General features: G+C 36.4%; 2 protein-coding genes across 3 annotated transcripts; one reads left to right on the forward strand and one right to left on the reverse strand.

The window, feature by feature from the left end:
* Positions 1–1,906: 1,906 nt before the first annotated feature.
* On the reverse strand, positions 1,907–11,393 carry LOC103712368 (protein-L-isoaspartate O-methyltransferase-like). Of its 2 annotated transcripts, none has more exons than XM_008798873.6 (4): positions 11,091–11,393; positions 8,076–8,346; positions 4,122–4,286; positions 1,907–2,514 (listed from the first exon to the last, which is right to left on the reverse strand). In XM_008798873.6, the coding sequence occupies exons 1-4, from the start codon at positions 11,094–11,096 to the stop codon at positions 2,264–2,266; spliced, it is 693 nt and encodes a 230-aa protein (XP_008797095.2). In that variant the 5' UTR covers positions 11,097–11,393; the 3' UTR covers positions 1,907–2,263. The 2 variants fall into 2 exon arrangements, with proteins under 2 accessions (XP_008797095.2, XP_017699923.2); XM_017844434.5 differs by having other exon boundaries at positions 11,058–11,391.
* A 1,225-nt stretch (positions 11,394–12,618) lies between these two features.
* Positions 12,619–17,308, forward strand: LOC120111367 (uncharacterized). The gene is made up of 2 exons (XM_039128343.2): positions 12,619–12,857; positions 17,014–17,308. The coding sequence occupies exons 1-2, from the start codon at positions 12,753–12,755 to the stop codon at positions 17,098–17,100; spliced, it is 192 nt and encodes a 63-aa protein (XP_038984271.1). The 5' UTR covers positions 12,619–12,752; the 3' UTR covers positions 17,101–17,308.
* The last annotated feature ends 54 nt before the right edge of the window (positions 17,309–17,362 follow it).

Raw genomic sequence — 17,362 nt, forward strand, 5'->3', positions numbered from 1 at the left:
TCTCTTCTTTTGGCAGCTACATGTTTTTGGTCCCATCGACTAATATATTTTAGCTGAATCATGGCATGTCTTCTCCTAATCTCATCAATCTTGGAACACACACTTATAGGGGAGGCAGTGTTCTTACATTATTAAAAAAAGGGTTCATATCATGTTTTTGTTAAAGCTAGTTATAGCACATGCAAAAGTATGTGATTGCTAAAGAGATATGAGATGATGAAAGCATGGGCAAAACACTAATATGCCTTCTTCATAAAGCTGTTTAAAATTTATCCGTTATATTGCATTCTTAATCTAAGCATTTTTTTTATATTTTTTTTTATGACCAAAATCTAGTATAAATTTAGATTTTGAAGTACACGAAACTCTTATTATGCATAGAGTTTTAAAAATTTCAACTTGAAGAGAGTTTTTCCTCGGACACCCCAAAGTCTAAAGTTAGGCATGGTTTAAGTCAACATCGTTATTTAACCACGAGGGACAACAATGTTTGCGACAATAGCATATAACAAAAATGGAATCAAAGTGAAATTTCCGATATATATTGATCACCAGGAAGAGCAGCCATGCAAAAGGGGATCCATTTTGGCCAGCACCGATGGATGGCAAAAGAGATGGTAAGGGACCTTAAAATACCTCTCCTCCTTGGAGGCTGAGAGAGGTAGGGAAATTGGGGATGAATGCCGGTGGATGCCTGTGATGGCTGGGGACAACCATGGGATGGGAAGATCAAAGTCCTTGAAACAAAAATAGATCACCAATTAGAATAGCAGGAAAAAATAAAACAAAAGAGAGGAGTAGATTTCCAGAGAGCTCAATGACAACGGGAGACAATGTCAGAGCTGGCTAAGGAGGCAATTGCTGCATAATTGAGTAGAGACATCCATTAGTCCAAGATCAAAGAAGATGCAAAACCAAGAACCAGCAGAGGCAAGATGGGGCACAGAAGAGACCAATCAAAGTTACCCAATTTTTTTTTCCCTTTGGCCAAACAAAAGTTATCCTTTTTTATTTTTTTTATTTTATTTTTTGATGGTGTGTGGCTGGTTGGTAACCTTCCCTTATCCACCACTCGACCAGGGATTAGATCACTGGAAGAAGCTCCTATTCAGATCAAACTCCATCTTCTAATGTATCTCAAACCATGAGTACACTGAGAGCATAAAATGCCTCCTTGACCAACCAAAGAACTATTTGTAATCTGAATCACCGTCCAAGGTACTTAAATTGCTTGATCTCCTTGCCCGAATGTTTCGAATCCAATGCCTAATTTTGCACCAGGAAAATGAAGGTTGAGATGCATTGAATGTTGTTGATGTTAGGCCTTTCAAATGCCTACTAGGTATTTAGCTGGAACTGATCATCGTCACCGGCCGCTGCATGTTCTGAACACCATCAACACCAGAAAATTTGACGAACAGTTCATATGTTGACAAACCAAAGAGCACCACGACAAGCAGAGAGATAAAACACATAATACAGCATGCTGCCAATTTGAAGCAGCCAAGATAAAACACATAATACAGCATGTTACCAATTTGAAGCAGCCAATTATAGCTTCAGAGCTTTCACAGAAGCCTGGAAGGCAATTAAAGCCAGGAGAATTAGTTCTTTTTTTTTTCTCTACTGAAAATCAAGGAAGGAAGGAAAATTACGGATACAAACCTTGCGTTACAAGATATCAGAGGCTTGCAAACCTTGCATTACAAGAGATCAGGGGCTTGCAAAGATTATGAATTTCTTAGGTCTATGAATGTCAATTGCATCTTAGATGAGGTCAACTAAGAAGCAAACCAGCTATCCACCTAGAGCAAGGAGATCTCATGGTACACAATGATTGCATGTACTCACACTACGATTTTAGGAAAGCCCTCAGATACCTTTTCTGCCTTACTAAACAAGAATATAGCAGTAAAGCACATCTTTATCATTGGATACGACAAGCAATATTTACAAGTACGTGCAATTTAACTTGGTCATCACAATGTACAGAGCAACCAGATAAGATTGACCGACTTGCATGTGATAATAAACCACAACCTGCAAACACTATAGTATATTGTACAATCTTATTAAGCTGTACAAGCATCTCTTTTCGTTGGATGATGGCCATAGTTGCTTTCAACCATACTCTAGGTGACCAGAGGCGTCATGGTCCCTGGTTTCAGTTTCACTATGTCTCGTAGACTTGACATGACATTCAAACAAAGATGATATCGTTGCTAGCATTGGCATATCATAAAATTCACAGAAGTAATTACCCTCAGTAATTATGTAGCTGGGCTGCTCGACTTGTGAGTGGAACATATCGTACAGATGTTTCGCTTCTAACATTGATAGAACCATCCAGCTTCTTATCAACTACCTTCAGATCCTGGAAAAGGGTGCCAACAGGGATCACCATCCTGCCACCAGGCTTCAACTGCTCAACAAGTGGTTGAGGTATCTCAGGTGCTGCAGCACCAACATGGATGGCATCATATGGTGCCAGTTCTGGCCAACCCAACCTTCCATCTGCAGCCAGTGGGTAAGTCAAAATAAAACAAAGATAATATTAAATAAAGAAGCAGATCTAAATAGTGCATAGCAGCAAAAAATTCCGAGCTGGAGAGTAGATTCCAAATATACATCAACTTCTTATAATCTGTTGTAGGACTAGAAAATCCGCCAGTTCATTATCAAACTTCATCAATTCAACATAGTCTGGATTCCACCAAGTTTTTTAATAGCATTAAGCTAACTTGCTATTCTTCAAATGTCAAAGTTGATTGTAGCTCTCTTTGTCAACCTTGCCCATACAAGAATACCATCTCTTAAGGTAGTACATAGTGATGCAAACACAAAACTGGTAAAGTGGATTGTGTGAAAGAAAACCTATAAGGTGCAGATATTATCCAGTAAGAGACCAACTGCGAAAAAGAGGATCAGAGTGAAAATATAAACCAACTTTGATACCATAAAAATAACTTTAACATACAAACCTCGCCCCATCTGTTGTCTTTATACAGGTCTTTTTTTTGTGACCATTCCTTGATAAAAAAGGACCACACCTTCTGCTGTCACAAGCATTTCAACATCTTTCCTAGCAAGTTCACTTAAATTTGGGCTTAAATGTCTTTTACTGCATCATTCAGCAGCGATGCATATTAGCCATTTAAAGAAGAAAAATATAAAAAACTGCAACAAACCTGGGAGCTCATGCAACAGTAAGACCAAAGCTAAAATTTCAGGAAAGGGTTGAACCGAAATTCAATATAAATAGGATCACATTGCGTAACAGACACAAGAAGATCATGAATTCTAGAAGCAAAACCCATGTTATTTGGTTATTTCGCTTGTGATTTAGTGTATCCACACCAAAAACCACATCAAGAGCTAGTAGGATTATCTAGTTTAGGTTCGGAGTTTGCTTGCACTTTTTTCTGGAAGGGTTTTATTACTAAATTAACTTTCAGATCAGATAAGAACTGTTGGTTGTAGACTGCAATGATAAACAGCCAGAAAAAAAGAAGAATTATCGCCATAGAAGATGGGACAAAATAAAGAATATGGAGTGATTTATCTAAAGGGGGAGGAGGAAAAGAGCAGCAAAGGCACATAAAGAGGAAAAGAAACATCCAGATCTTTAATTTCTTTATCAGAAAAAACCATTAACCATAACAGATTTGCCGCTCTTCATAGACCACTACTTATAGGCACCTATTTACCTAAAAATCCTAAAGCAATTTATTTAGAATCTACAAGGATTCCCACCTCACTGACCCAGAACCTAGGATTCTAAGTTTCTAACTAATATATAACTTCACTCCTAAAAGAAATCCTAATCAAACAGAAACTCGGCCATATTAAAGACTACTCCCATCCATAAATGCATGTATTCAGACTCTTTTGACTTAAATTAAACAATCTTAAGCCTTTCAGGGCGATCCAAAATTCACCTTAAAAATAAATCCTATATATGATTAAAAATTAAAACTATTTCCTACATGTCAAACTGTTATCTTCCTGCATTTCCTTCAGTTTTTTGAATAGTTCGTGATTATATGACAAGGAAACCTCATAAATAGCATGCCAGAAACAAGGTAACCCCCTCAATTGTAGTCTGATTTAGAAGAACATACCAGTAACATGTACAGAAAGAGAACCTTCTTTCAACAATGATGCTGCTGCACTTTTCTTGATATTCTCAATGGAAGAAGTAACCAGCTCAGGAATGTGTTCAACACCTACGGCACGACCTTCAGGTCCGACCATCATTGCAAAGCATGCTGTTAGGTACCCAGTCCCTGCAAAATAACACAAAATGGAAAAATAATTATTGAAGTCATAAAACCCAATGAAACAGGGGACAATCTTTAATTATTCTACTATTATAACTCCAATCATTACTTTTAAAATTTTATGAATAACGAGCTCAAACAAAATTATTAGCCAATATATATGTAATATAAGCATAAGGAATGCCTGGCAGATTTACTTATGGACAAACATTTTCCCCTGATATAATGCTTTGCTTTTTAGAGTAAATAACGGTCAAATGAACCAGCAAAATGTACTAATGACCAATGCAAGAACCAAATCATGAACACAGATAACACATTCAGAAGCACATGAGCGCACATATGCACATGCATGCCCACACATTTGCATACAATTCATACATGTAGGCACGAGAGCATGCATACATACATACATGTTTATGTACATGCATATAAGAACATATGTATGTACTATGTGCAAACGGATGCTTATGTACATACCATAGCCATAGTCAACAAATCTTATCCAATCTGTAGTAGTTGAGTCCAGCTTTATGAGTCTTTCATCATTTGTTGCTGTCCAAGGTATACCCTAGCCATGTCATGCTGCTGCTTCACTAAATCTATGTTGGACATAGGGCTATCAAATAAATGAGCTGTTCGTGAGCAGCTCATGTTTGGCTCAGAAGTTAGGTCACCACTGGCTTGCTTGTTTTAACAAATGAGTTGAATATGAACTACAATTTTGAGCTCTAAATTTAAATGAGATGAATAAAAGTCAGACCGAGCTCACTTGTATTGAGTTTGATATATCTCAAAATATTAAAAATAATAAATAATTATAATTTAATAAAAAATATTGTTTTATATTTATTAGTGTCTTTCTATAAATTATTTGAAGAAGGAATTAACTCAGCCGTTAGATCTTAATCCAATGGCTCCACTATTTAGACAAAAAATAGAGATCTAACAGTAGAAGCATTAGATTAAGATCTAGCAGCCCCTATCAATGGAAGGAAATTATAGAACCCCAAAAGAAAATGCCTTTGGCCCTTTCTGTTCCATCTCTTTCTCGACTGCTCCAGACCATTCACCCCAATCAGTTTTACTGTCCTCTCTCCAAACTCCAAATCAACACAACCACCTCCACCTCAGACTTCCCCACAAGATCGCCTCCCTCCTAGTCTCATGATGGCTATTCCTCTCACTCTCCAGTCCCGACTCTATGGTGAAGGCTCTGGCCTTCTCCTATCTCCAAAACCCAAGTCATGAGGGTGGCGATCCCCTTGGCGGGGCATCAATCTAATGAAGGACCAACTCCTCTTTCATCACAACTTCAATGCCTAAGGTGGTAAGGTTGTTCGTAGAGGAAGAGCTGTAGATGTCGAAAGAGATGGGAGGAGGTTTTATTTTTTTTACCTTTTGTTGGAAGATGATGGTGTAGTCAGATTCCATATGAAGCCCGACCTGCGACGCTTGAGATGGCTTGACATCACAATGAAGCAAGCTCAAGCTTAATATTTCCAGCTGGACTTGAGCCTGAGCTGCGCTCGAGTTGCTCATCTAGAATTCCAAGCCAAGACTGAGATGGCCTCAACTTGCTCATGTTTAGCTCGTTTACACCCTACTCGGATTGAGGTGCCCTCCCTAGCCCTGAACACCTTTGCACTTTTTTGCAACCAAGCTTCACTGCTTGGACACTCTCAGGGACACCCTAACATGCCAAATTAGATAATAGCTCATACTTTGGACTTAATTTTTCTTTTCAATTGAAAAAAAATCTAGAAGTCAACCTCCACTTTTCATGCATAAAAACAACACTGGAAATGTTGCACATCAGTGGAAAGTGAAATCAGAAGTCTGAAATGTCCTCAGGGATTGTTATTGCAGATTTTCATACATGCAAGTTTCCAGCTGATGTCAACCTTGTTTCCCTTTTTCCCATGGCAGGGCACAAGCATTGGCAACATATATATTTCTTTCTGCAAGTTAACATCTCAAGTGCCTCCAAAACTACTCCCAAAAGTTGTTTTTCTTTCATGACATCAGAAAGCAGGTTTAAATCTTCTCCATGGAGGATATCCTCATCACTCAACTCTAATATCCACTAATGGATGAGCATAATCCATAAATAGAATCGAATTGAATCTTACTGGAACAAACAAACATAATGCCAAAACAAGATAAATCATAAGTCTTAAAGCCAATGGACCACGATGTAAAACATTTTTATTGCAAAAATCATAAGGTCAATATAAGTTAAATTATACATATCCTAAAGTAGAATGAGCACGATATAAAAAAAATCAGTTCTAAAGCACATTTGACGTAGTCTTAAGATTCAAAGTTCAAGTATTTTTTCCATTGCAGATGGTTTTGGCCAAATAGAACAAAATAGTAAAATCGGATTAAGAGTTTATTTTAAAAATAAAATATTCAAAAAAAAAGTTACAGGGAAAGTAAGTAATAAAGATGCTACAAGGCAAACAAATTTCACCAAATGAACTAAAGGAAAAAGGAAATATTACACAGCCTACAGTGGAGGATCTGCTATTGAGAATGGTAAAAAAAGGCAGATAATGAAAAGTGATCAGTATTCAAGGTAAATTCTGCATCTCAGACAAATCAAAAGTGGATCCCTCTTGGCAATAGTCAAAATCATCACTGAAAAATAAGCTCATTTTGGTCTATGTTTCAATCAGAAATGTTCAAAAACAAGCTTGATAAATTGCTTTGCTCTGCTCTAGTTGAGTTTCTAAACAATAAAGCCAATTCTCAAGGCAGATATTAGTATATAGCACACATTTTGAGTACAAAGTTTCAAACAAACAAGTGTAGCTACCACTCCTGTTTGTTAATTTTCATACAAACTATATGCTAAATGGGTGATTTCCAAAAAAGTTATATGCTGTGTATATTCATTATAATGACTTTTTAACACTTCTATAGAGAAAAAAACACTTTTCATAGCTTAAAAGGAACAAGTTAACAAAAATATATCGTTTTAGTTAAACTATTCATTTCTAGTCCTGACAGAAGAAATATGATAGTTGATTAAAAGCACCCCATTAATATGACTGCTAAGCAAAATAGCTGCGTCAGCAACTGTCAGAAGCTACAATTATAATATGCCTTTACGCTGCCACTCATGCTACACTGACCCATTCCAGTGCAAAAAAAAAAATTGGGTCAGGTTGGATGAAACTTTACTCATGCAAGGTTCATGCTAGGAGACAACAGTCGATTTTCAACCAAATAATAATATATTTTCCTCCCATGAATGGCCACCCTTTAAAAAGTATGGAAGAAGAAAATTTAAGTAGCCTCAACGCATTGCCGAATAAAATGATGCAAGCATAAAACATGAAGTTTGGGATTCTCCCCAATTATCCATCTACAAAAAATAAGGTTAATAAAGCTTTTACAGAATATAAGACAGACAAGAATACTGGTGTGGAACCATTTCAGTTAATGTAAAATATGTAGCAGCAGATGCAACAATAATGTAATTAATATACATAGGGAATTGACTTCTCCATTTCAACTGAATATCAAATCTCACTATGAAGTAACGTTGGCTCAGCATGTATACATATGACAGTTTAGCAATGTAAATGAAGCCTGTAGTCTGCAGATTTTGAGAAAGCTTGGATAGCAAATATAATATCTAAAAACATCATCATGCAGAGTAAATAGAATGTAAGAAATTGCAAAGATAAAAAAAAAGCCATGTTTGTTTCTATGCCCTATGACAACATTAAACCGACAATGCAGGTATCATACAGCATAATAACATATCATGTCTGAGTAGAGCACCTGAACCAACATCCAAAGCATGCATTCCTGGCTGCAGATGTTCTTTTAACAGTTCTAGACAAGTTGCGTGCATATGAGGTGCTGATATAGTTGCATTATAACCTATTTGCATAGGGCTATCAACATAGGGTGGGTTTCCAGCAGGTACAAATAAACCCCTATCAATTGCCTCCATTACTTCTGCCACTTTCTTTGATTTGATTATTCCATATTGCTGCAAATACTCCACCATTGCTTTATTTTTATCGCTTGGTCCACTAGTCCAAAAATGCTATATTAAAAAACGAGAAGAGCATTAAGGCAGATGATCCTCCAAAAATATCAATGCATACCTGCTCTCTTATCATTAGCAAGAGACTATTGACAAAAAAAAAAAGAGCAAAAGAGAACAATCTCATGATTTACAAATTAATAATTAAACTATGCAAAACAAGAGTATAAAAAAACCAAAATGGACAGAGCTTAGGCAGCATCAAATAGGTATGGTGTGCACTAGCACTCATATAAGAACTTTCTCACCAATAACAATATCTCTTTACAACTAAAAAAATTTATAAATATGAGAAGGATAATCAACAGATCAACATAACTTCTTAAGTTAAATAAGTTAACAGTTTGATTTAAAGTATCATTGAACCAAAGTACTCTTATTTTAAAATGGATATCATGTCCATTTGCTAGTTCTTTCAAACATAAAAAGTAGCTTGCTAAAGTTGGATATCCATCGTAATATAAAACTGTTGAGCTGTATAGCATGTGGCACAGGGTGAGATGTGAAGAGAAGAAAAAAGATGTCCCTTGGTGGGAGAAAGAAGAAAAAGTCCACTACAAAAGAAAATACTATGTTAAAGGCAACCAATAAGTCCTCGTAATTTCGTCATTTTACTTATACCCCTATTTTCGTACAGCAAAAGAACTCTAAAGTAATGATTTAACACCAAAAAAGGACTCCTAGATTACATATAATTACTCTGGGACTTATAGGGAACACAATTAGAGGCAAAAATGGATTTCTATGTTCCTAAACTTCACAATGTCAAAATTTACCATTTTTTAAGAATAGATGTGACTCTAGAATCCTTGTTTGGACCACAAATTAACAATCATGGCACTTATAGGATGGCGTAAGAATTACTTTTAAGAATAATACATCCGAATAGATGCTTCAGGAGGCAATATTTGTGGAGTCAAGAGTTTGTTATTGAAGAGTAAGGTGTAGATGTTGTGGAATGTATTATTCTCTAATTTTTATTCGATACCTCTATTAGTCTATAACCTCAAAACAATATCATAACCTCACCAGTTCATGACAAATAGATGTTGCACATTGACCTGCAAGCTCTATGACCTAATCCACTTAACCTCTAAATTGCTGGTCCTGCAATTCAAGAAGGTGATTTTGTATATATGTTGCAAATTGACCTGCAAGCTCCATGACCTAATCCACTTAACCTCTAAATTGCTGGTCTTGTAATTCAAGAAGGTGATTTTTCAGGCTGCATGAAGAGATAGTGTTTTCTCTTCCAACATCATAATCACTAATACCATGCCAATCATATTTAACCAAAGAAGCACTTGATATTTTTTGTTCCTTTCAATTCTTTAAAAATATCCTCTTGTTTCTTTACATTTTCTTTTCTTTGATTTTTCCCTTGTGAGAGACTGAGGACAATATATTACAAATTACAAAATGTTTACGTCTGTAGGGTGTAAGTGAAACAAAACTTTGACTCGAAAGGATTATAATCATTCATAGAAGTAGTTTATCAGGATTGGTAGCTCATAGATGCCAGCTATTCTGTAAAATTATTCTTCTCCTTTGAGATATGCTTTACCATAAGAAGGCCTTAGAAATTTTAAGTGCTGACAAAACTTTTACAAGTTTATCTTGTAATCTTGTAATTCATTGTGCATTTGTTGTTGCAAATCATCTTGACTAGCTCCAATCAATCCCAGAGGATCCTAACCTTCACAACAATAGACACCAAGGTTTGTCGTACCAATCAATACCAATGCGTACCGACTAAATCGGTACACAGTATGGAGGGCCGGTGGCCACACCGACACTCGATACACCGAATCGGCCCCACTATTGGGTGTATCGATATTATAATAGGATAGTATCGGTATGGCGTCCAGTACCGACATAGTGAACTTTGGTTGATACCCCTACTTGATCCTAGGTTTCAACTCCTTTAAACAAAAGAGCCCCACTATGCAATATTCCTACCATCATGAGTTCGTGATTTATATTAGATCATTTTGGCATTAGGAAGCAAATTAGGCAGCGTGCAATTTCACAATCATTTAGATTTTGAAAAACATGAAATTGAATGGAGATTGCAGGATATTCCAAGCTCAAAGTTCTTAATCTAAAACTCATCCCAACTCATCTTCAGTTATGTGAGTTTTTGAAAATTATGAACACAGACAATATCATTCGCATTGCCGAGATCTTTCACAAGAAAAAATTCTGAGCTAAGCAGTCCAGATGCTAGTTCGGCAATTAAGTTGGCTATAATATACCACCAAAAACACGCTGACCATGAAATGAAATAATCAATACATTAAAGTTACAAGATTTGAAAATTCGATTACTGATTCCTTATCTTTGCAATCATGCTATGTATGTTAACCTCACTCTAAAATTTAATAAGTTATTGTACGTGCTCGCTAGGAAATTTTATGTGAGCCTACTTAGGCCCGTTTTAATTCATCATCTGGTACTCTTTTCTTTTTCCCTCTTAAATGCGAGAACCCCTCATATCGCTTGCAAGAAATCAAGTTTAAGAACAAACAAGATTTTCGCAAACAAACTCATAAATTTCAGATATGCTATAGGTGTGTGTTCCTGCGTCTCAAAATTCTACCGTGAAAACACGATAGATCCTGAGAAATCAAGGAGAAAAAAAGCACTCAAGAAACAGGAGAAAAAGAAACCCTAACAAGAAATAGAAATCGGGGACGAAAAAGTCCACTTACGCCGAAGAATCGATTAAAGAGCAAGCGAAGTACCTCCATTCGAAAAAATTGATGGATCCCGGAGAAGGACCAGAGATGTTCCGAAGAAGAAGAGAGGGAGAGGGGCGAGAAAGGATGGGAGATCGCGGATAAGAGGAAGAGTGGAGAGCAGCACCGGATTCCTCAGCAGAGCACAGGCCCAGCAGCAGCGTCCGGCGTACGCGACGGCGTGCGTTTTCTTTTCTCTTCTTTTTTCTTTTTGCTAAAGTCGGCGTGCGTTTCTTTATACCTCCATCGCTGCCGCCACTTCGCCTTTTTCTTGGATGCCTTCCCACAGTGGCTTGGACGCTCTGATTAGAAGTGATCATCTATGATCCAATCCGTCTAATCTAATCCACCAATGATCCACTTTAAGCATAACAGTTTAGGTGTTAATGGATAAACCCATCTAAATCTATTTATTAAATGGGTTAGGTTCAAATTTAAATCTTTAACTCATTTATGAGCCGTTTAATAATTAAATTAGATTATGACTTGATCCATTTAATATTTAGATCCCACTTGGTACCCATTAGATTAGACTTTCCAAATCTCAAAGGACTGACCTAAAAGAGGTTGTCTGTTGTTGCAATATGCCATCGTTGGACCTATGATAATTCTAGCGACGGTGAGAGTGGCGACAAATTTCATGATGACTTTCAAGGTAGGGTGGCAATCGGGTTAGGTTGGTTTTGATGCGGGCTGGGTCGAATATGAGTTAGATCAAAAATTCGTCGATCGAAATCCAACATGTTTATTAAATAGATCAAATTTTAAATCTGAACCCAATGTGTTTATCAAGCAGGTAATCTGACCCAACCTACAAAGTTTATTTATTAAATAGGTCAAGTAAGATTAAACAAACTTTTAACAAACTAAATGCACGTCAAGCATGTTATACACTAATATATATATCTAAAATGAATGTTTAATTTGTGAAGTGTCTCCATTTGCCATGCAAACAACGCTATTAATAGCACCTATATTAATGTATTATGCCGACCCCCACCACCCTCCTCCAGCCCTCTCTCCTCTGCTCGCTCTTTCTTTTCTTCTACTTCTCTGGCTCTGATAACAAGCTTTGTTTCCGTTGCCGAAATCGTACCGGTGACCTACCACCCTCCTCCAGCCTTCTCTCCTCTGCTTGCTCTTTCTTTTCTTCTTCTTCTCTGGCTCTGATAACAAGTTTCGTTTCCGTCGCCGGAATTGTACCGGTGACCTACCGGTACGACTCGAATCGGCCAAAACAATTCGGTTCGGAATGGTTCCGCCAACCTTGATATAAAATATAAACACAAGACTGCAGTTAGTAACATTTGATTCGATAATAAATACAAAATATATATGCAAAACTATAGTTAGTAACATTAGATTATATAGCTGATATTAGATATAAACGCAAAACTTCAGCTAGCAACATTGGATTTGATGATTGATATAACATTCGGACCCCCCAGTGCCTGTTGGATCAGGCTTTCCGAATCTTAACCGCAGGTTTCGGGTCGGACCTCGAAGCGCTTGGCTGGTTTCCGTAAGATTTAAGATGCCGTCACGAGGCCTTCGATAGGGCGACGCGATCTAATAAGACGCCTTCGCGGCCATTCCAGAGAAATAAAAACGGGGGACGAAGCGAATCGGGCGAGGAGGAGGTAGAGAGCGAGCCGACCGATTCCGACGATGGTGAAGGTGGCGACGTATTTCGCGATGACCTTCGGGGCCTTCCTCTTCTGGCAGTCCATGGACAAAGTTCACGTCTGGATCGCCCTCCACCAAGACGAGAAGGTGAGTCTCCCCTTCTCCCTCCCCCTTTCTGCATTTTTTCTTTCTCCTTTTCTTTCCCTTGTTTTTTTCCCCTAATTTATTAAGGTTTAGTTGTTTAACAAAGTTGTAGATTGTTATTTCTTTCGAATCACTGTCGATTTATTCTTTGCAAATCGATGTATTGCTAATTTTTTTTGTCCTCGTTCGTGTGATTGTTAAGTTGTAGAGCGTTGAAGCGCTCAGGAAAAACATTGTGTGTGATTTGCCTGCAGACTAGTGAAGATGCATGACGATGACGCTTTTTTTGTCTTTGTGAAGTTATGAATCTGGCAGGATCCAGATATTGGATGGTGTGTCGGGGAAATGGTTAATAGAGATCAGTGGGATTCGAATTTGGAGGTGGTTTAAGCCAGCATGGGTATTGGTAACTTTGAAGTTATAGGAGCATGGAGAATTTTGAGATTAATTGGGTTTGTTTTGGCTAGATGTGGGGAAGGGAAATGATGCTAATTTGGAAGGAAAGCGAGGCGATTTTATCGAGTAATCCAATTACTATGGAGATTCCATCTTATACAGGGAGAAGATTTAGGAGAGGGTACTCAAGGTTGAGATGAGCAATGAGGACTAACTGAAACCCTAATTTCTCCTTTGCTAGGAAAGTCAACCTTTGAATTTTTCCTTTTCCACGGAGAAATTATAGGAAAATTTAAATCTTTAACGAATTAGGTTGCACATGGATTTGATAGATTTGCACAAATCTTATGATTGGAAATTCAAAGGAGTAATTTGGTGGGAAGCATTGCGAATGGCATATATATGGACAAAGCCAAAGTCGCCTAAGAGGGAGAAGTAACTGTTAGTAATGAAGCTTCTGTAAAGACCCTAGGGCTAATGGCAAGGACTCTACCAAGGGTTTTATCTTTAAATTCTTATATGATGTAATGCTATCCTAATTGAGCCTACCATGCAAAACCTAGATTCAAGAAAATATTTCAGTTTTCATTTTCTTAATATGCTGCTAAAGTCTCTGGTCATAAGGAATGCAGCCATGGCCTAGAGGCAATAGATCGGTGATGGGTTGAAAAAGATCAACCAGAAGTTAAGGAAAATAGAGGAAGATGGTAGAAGAAGAATGATTCATTTTGTTTCATACACTTTTTGTATACATTAGCTCGATGTTTTTATATTCCTATACTTTATCTAGTCTATTTTTGATTTAGTTTGACAAAACTGGTAAAGAACATTAGTTTAAACTGAAGGTAATGTAAAAGACAATTTATATCTCTAATCTTGTTTGTCTCTTTTAGTTTGTGGTAAATTTGTTGAAGTAACATCCTTTAACACACCAACACATCAAAAAAAATGTATCTTATCTTGAAACCTAAAATTACAAATAATTTTAACCAAAATGGATTTAAGACTCATATTATGGCCCCAAAAAATGTTTTCCTGGAATAGTACCTGAACTTATTTTTGGAAAACATAAAATGAAATTTTAAACAAAAAAAATATATTGAAACTGACATAAATGTTTCTTAAATTTAAAAATTACAGACCGCTAAACAATTAAAAATTTAAAGTCAACTCTATACAAACCAAAATAAAAGAAATATGCTTGAATTCTAAATCACCCTTTTTTAACTCCATGAACTTGATTCTCCATGAAGTTGCATTGCTTCTACATTTGTGCTATATTAATTCCCCCCCTTCTGTCAGGAGTTTGGTTCAAACACAAATTTGTCCGAACCCTTTTCATGTAGTTTAGCAAATATTAGCCATAACATGTTCAAATATTAGTCAAATAAATGTTCGCGACATGCATGGGATGATAGGATTATAATTGAAAGGGAAAGAAGTAAGGAAAAAGGGAACAACTGATCAATGAAATTAGGTGCTATAGTTTATGCAGCATGTCTTGAAGGAAATATGAAGCAGTGTGATCAGATAAATGTGATGATATTTGATTTTGTTCATTGTCAAAAATGTAAAGGATGGTGTTAAAGAAAAATAAATACTATATTTTATGGTAAAGTTGCAAAATTGATCGCAAATAACTCTAGAGCTATTAAATTTGCAGATCCATAATTTAGTGTTGCTTAAAAAATTCAAAGGATCATATTAGATCGCAGTTTATGTTATGGCTTGTTTGCATGCTATAAGATCTCGTGTTTGGTATATTCTTCTTGGTGGGACTTCTGTTCAACCATTTCCTTTACAAATATGGTGGAAGCCAGGTGGTTCAAAGAGATTGGGCAAGTGGGCCATAGCTAATCTACTTTTCTAGGGATAAGAAATATCACCTTGGAAAAGAGATTACTTGTCCCTGAAAAATAAGGATTAGTTGTTGTCGGCTGTTCCCATCTCTTTGAACCAACTCCTTTCCAACATACTTATAAAGGAAACAGTTGGAACCAAAGCCACACCAAGAAGACTTCATGGGATGCTAAGATTTTTTGGTGTCCAAATAGGCCCTTAAAGCGTTATGTGGAATACATTATAAACATTATTAAGAAACTATTTTAATTCTGATAGCCACTTCTTAATTCCTAAACTCATAAAAGAAATGTTCAAATCAAAACTTTGGTTGTTTGATTATAGTTTCATAGAGGATCAATTAATTCTTATAAACCTTAAATATTGTGACCCTTTTCTCTTTTAGCTGCAGAGGGCATTGCTTGATATGATAACAAGTTCTTTCACTCTGTTTAATTAGGACAATGTTGTTTACACAAATCTAGATTATCTTGATATAAAATTTTAGGACCATGCATCTAGTGTCTGTGTGTATGTATGCTTGGATGCGTACTTTTGAAACTTTCTTACTCCATGTCCTTTAGTTATTTTACTTTTATAAATTATGAAGTAAAATTGAAGTATAAAATAAAGGTGTTGTCTGTCATCACTATTATTTTTTCTATTTTCAGAAATAGAAAAATCGAAAATTTGTTCTTCTAAATTTTAAAAAATATAAACATGCTTGGTCTAGTTAATTATTTTTAAAACATAAACATGGCCATGGTGGGGGAGGTGATGGTAGTAGCGATGGAGGCAATGAAGGTGTCGGTGGTGTTGGTGGCGGGTGTGACCACGGTATGGCGAAGGTGATGACACTGACTGTAGAGGTAGAGGTGGTGGCAGGGACATCGGTGATGCAGCAGAGGCAATAATGATAGCTGTGATTTAGTGGAGATGGTGGTGGCGGGGGGGGCATTGGTTGTGTAGTGAAGGCGGCGGCAGTGTGGCTGCAACGATGAAGGCGACTCTGGTTTTTGTCTAGAAAGTAAAGATTTCTTTCATTTTTCTAGAAATAATAAAACTGACTTTTGGAAATGGAAAATTTAAATAATAACACCAAATTTTTTTCTCGGTTTCTGTGATTTCATTTTTAAAAATAGAAAACAGAAAAAAAGGATGCCAAACAGACCTTAAACTTGTCTCTTAGGTTAACTTCTTTAGCTGTGTCTATTGCTACCAAATAACTACATTTGGCATCCGGATAGAAAGTAATGAAGGTTTAAAGTTCCAACAATCATCTATATTAAGATATGTTGCATACCTATTAACAAGAAGGAAATTTTGGTGAACAATTGAATAAATATGAAACATTATAGTTTTCTTATCGATATCAAATCAGACTGTTACCTAAGAACTTCAGATTGTTATATTTGCATCTGTACATCCTGGTTATTTTATGTCTTTTTTTTTTTGATTGAAAGGCTATTCTATGTCATATGGAGAAACAATTAGTGTGGGTAAATTCCCTTTCTTGGTTGTTTGCGTGTTGCAAATGCGCCTGACCATCTGCAAAAGGGACATGGTGTGTGCTTTAGAAGCTGATACAATTATGGATCATGTTTCTGATAAAAAGGGAACATATTCCAAAAATTAAGATCACCCACGTCTTAAATTTATTTTTTTATAATACTTTAGAATCAATGATTATATAACTACTTTTCTTTCATGATTTAATGAGATATATGTGCATGTGTGCCTTGAAGACATAATTACTTTCTTTTTTTGTTTATTGTATGGAATTCTGAAACACTGGTCATGGCAATATACTTGAAGCAAATCCATTGTTTTCTTCAATGTTTTGTGTGATTCCTTTTGGAAAATGGGTCTCAAGAACAAAGTTTCTTGCTTTTCTAATTAGTGCTTCTAAATTTGTTCCTATCAGAAAGAGAGGCTGGAGAGAGAAATGGCAATCAAGCAGGTCAGAGATGAACTACTGGCTGAAGCGAAACAAAGGGATTCACTTGCATAATCTTTTCGTATTGTGAACTATGCATAATCTTTTCATACTGTGAACTCGAGTCTCAAATATCTTTATTTTCACTATCATTTTGTTGCAATGCTGGATTTCTGAGCTGGTTGCCTATCAAATGCTTCAAGCTCAGGGTTGTGATGTTGTTGCCTTCTTTCAGTTCTCAGAGTATAATATTTAATATTGCTAATAACATTTGCTTTGTTCATGTGATTGGTTTTGCATGATATTGTTATAACCTGACAATTACCGTCTATGGACA

This window comes from Phoenix dactylifera, chromosome 11 (genome assembly GCF_051530095.1).
Source record: "Phoenix dactylifera cultivar Ajwa chromosome 11, Ajwa_hap1_PhDact_Kaust_v1.1, whole genome shotgun sequence".
In the NCBI taxonomy this organism is placed as follows: domain Eukaryota; kingdom Viridiplantae; phylum Streptophyta; class Magnoliopsida; order Arecales; family Arecaceae; genus Phoenix; species Phoenix dactylifera.

Bases quoted from the DNA above. Each gene is read 5' to 3' on its own strand.
- LOC103712368 (XM_017844434.5), bottom strand. From the start codon at position 11,096: ATGGAGGTACTTCGCTTGCTCTTTAATCGATTCTTCGGC. The intron at 8,347-11,057 runs GTAAGTGGACTT...TTTTTAATATAG, and splicing joins TCTTTAATCGATTCTTCGGC to CATTTTTGGACTAGTGGACC. The intron at 4,287-8,075 runs GTGCTCTACTCA...GTTATTTTGCAG, and splicing joins TGCTTTGGATGTTGGTTCAG to GGACTGGGTACCTAACAGCA.
- LOC120111367 (XM_039128343.2), top strand. From the start codon at position 12,753: ATGGTGAAGGTGGCGACGTATTTCGCGATGACCTTCGGGGCCTTCCTC. The intron at 12,858-17,013 runs GTGAGTCTCCCC...TGTTCCTATCAG, and splicing joins CCCTCCACCAAGACGAGAAG to AAAGAGAGGCTGGAGAGAGA.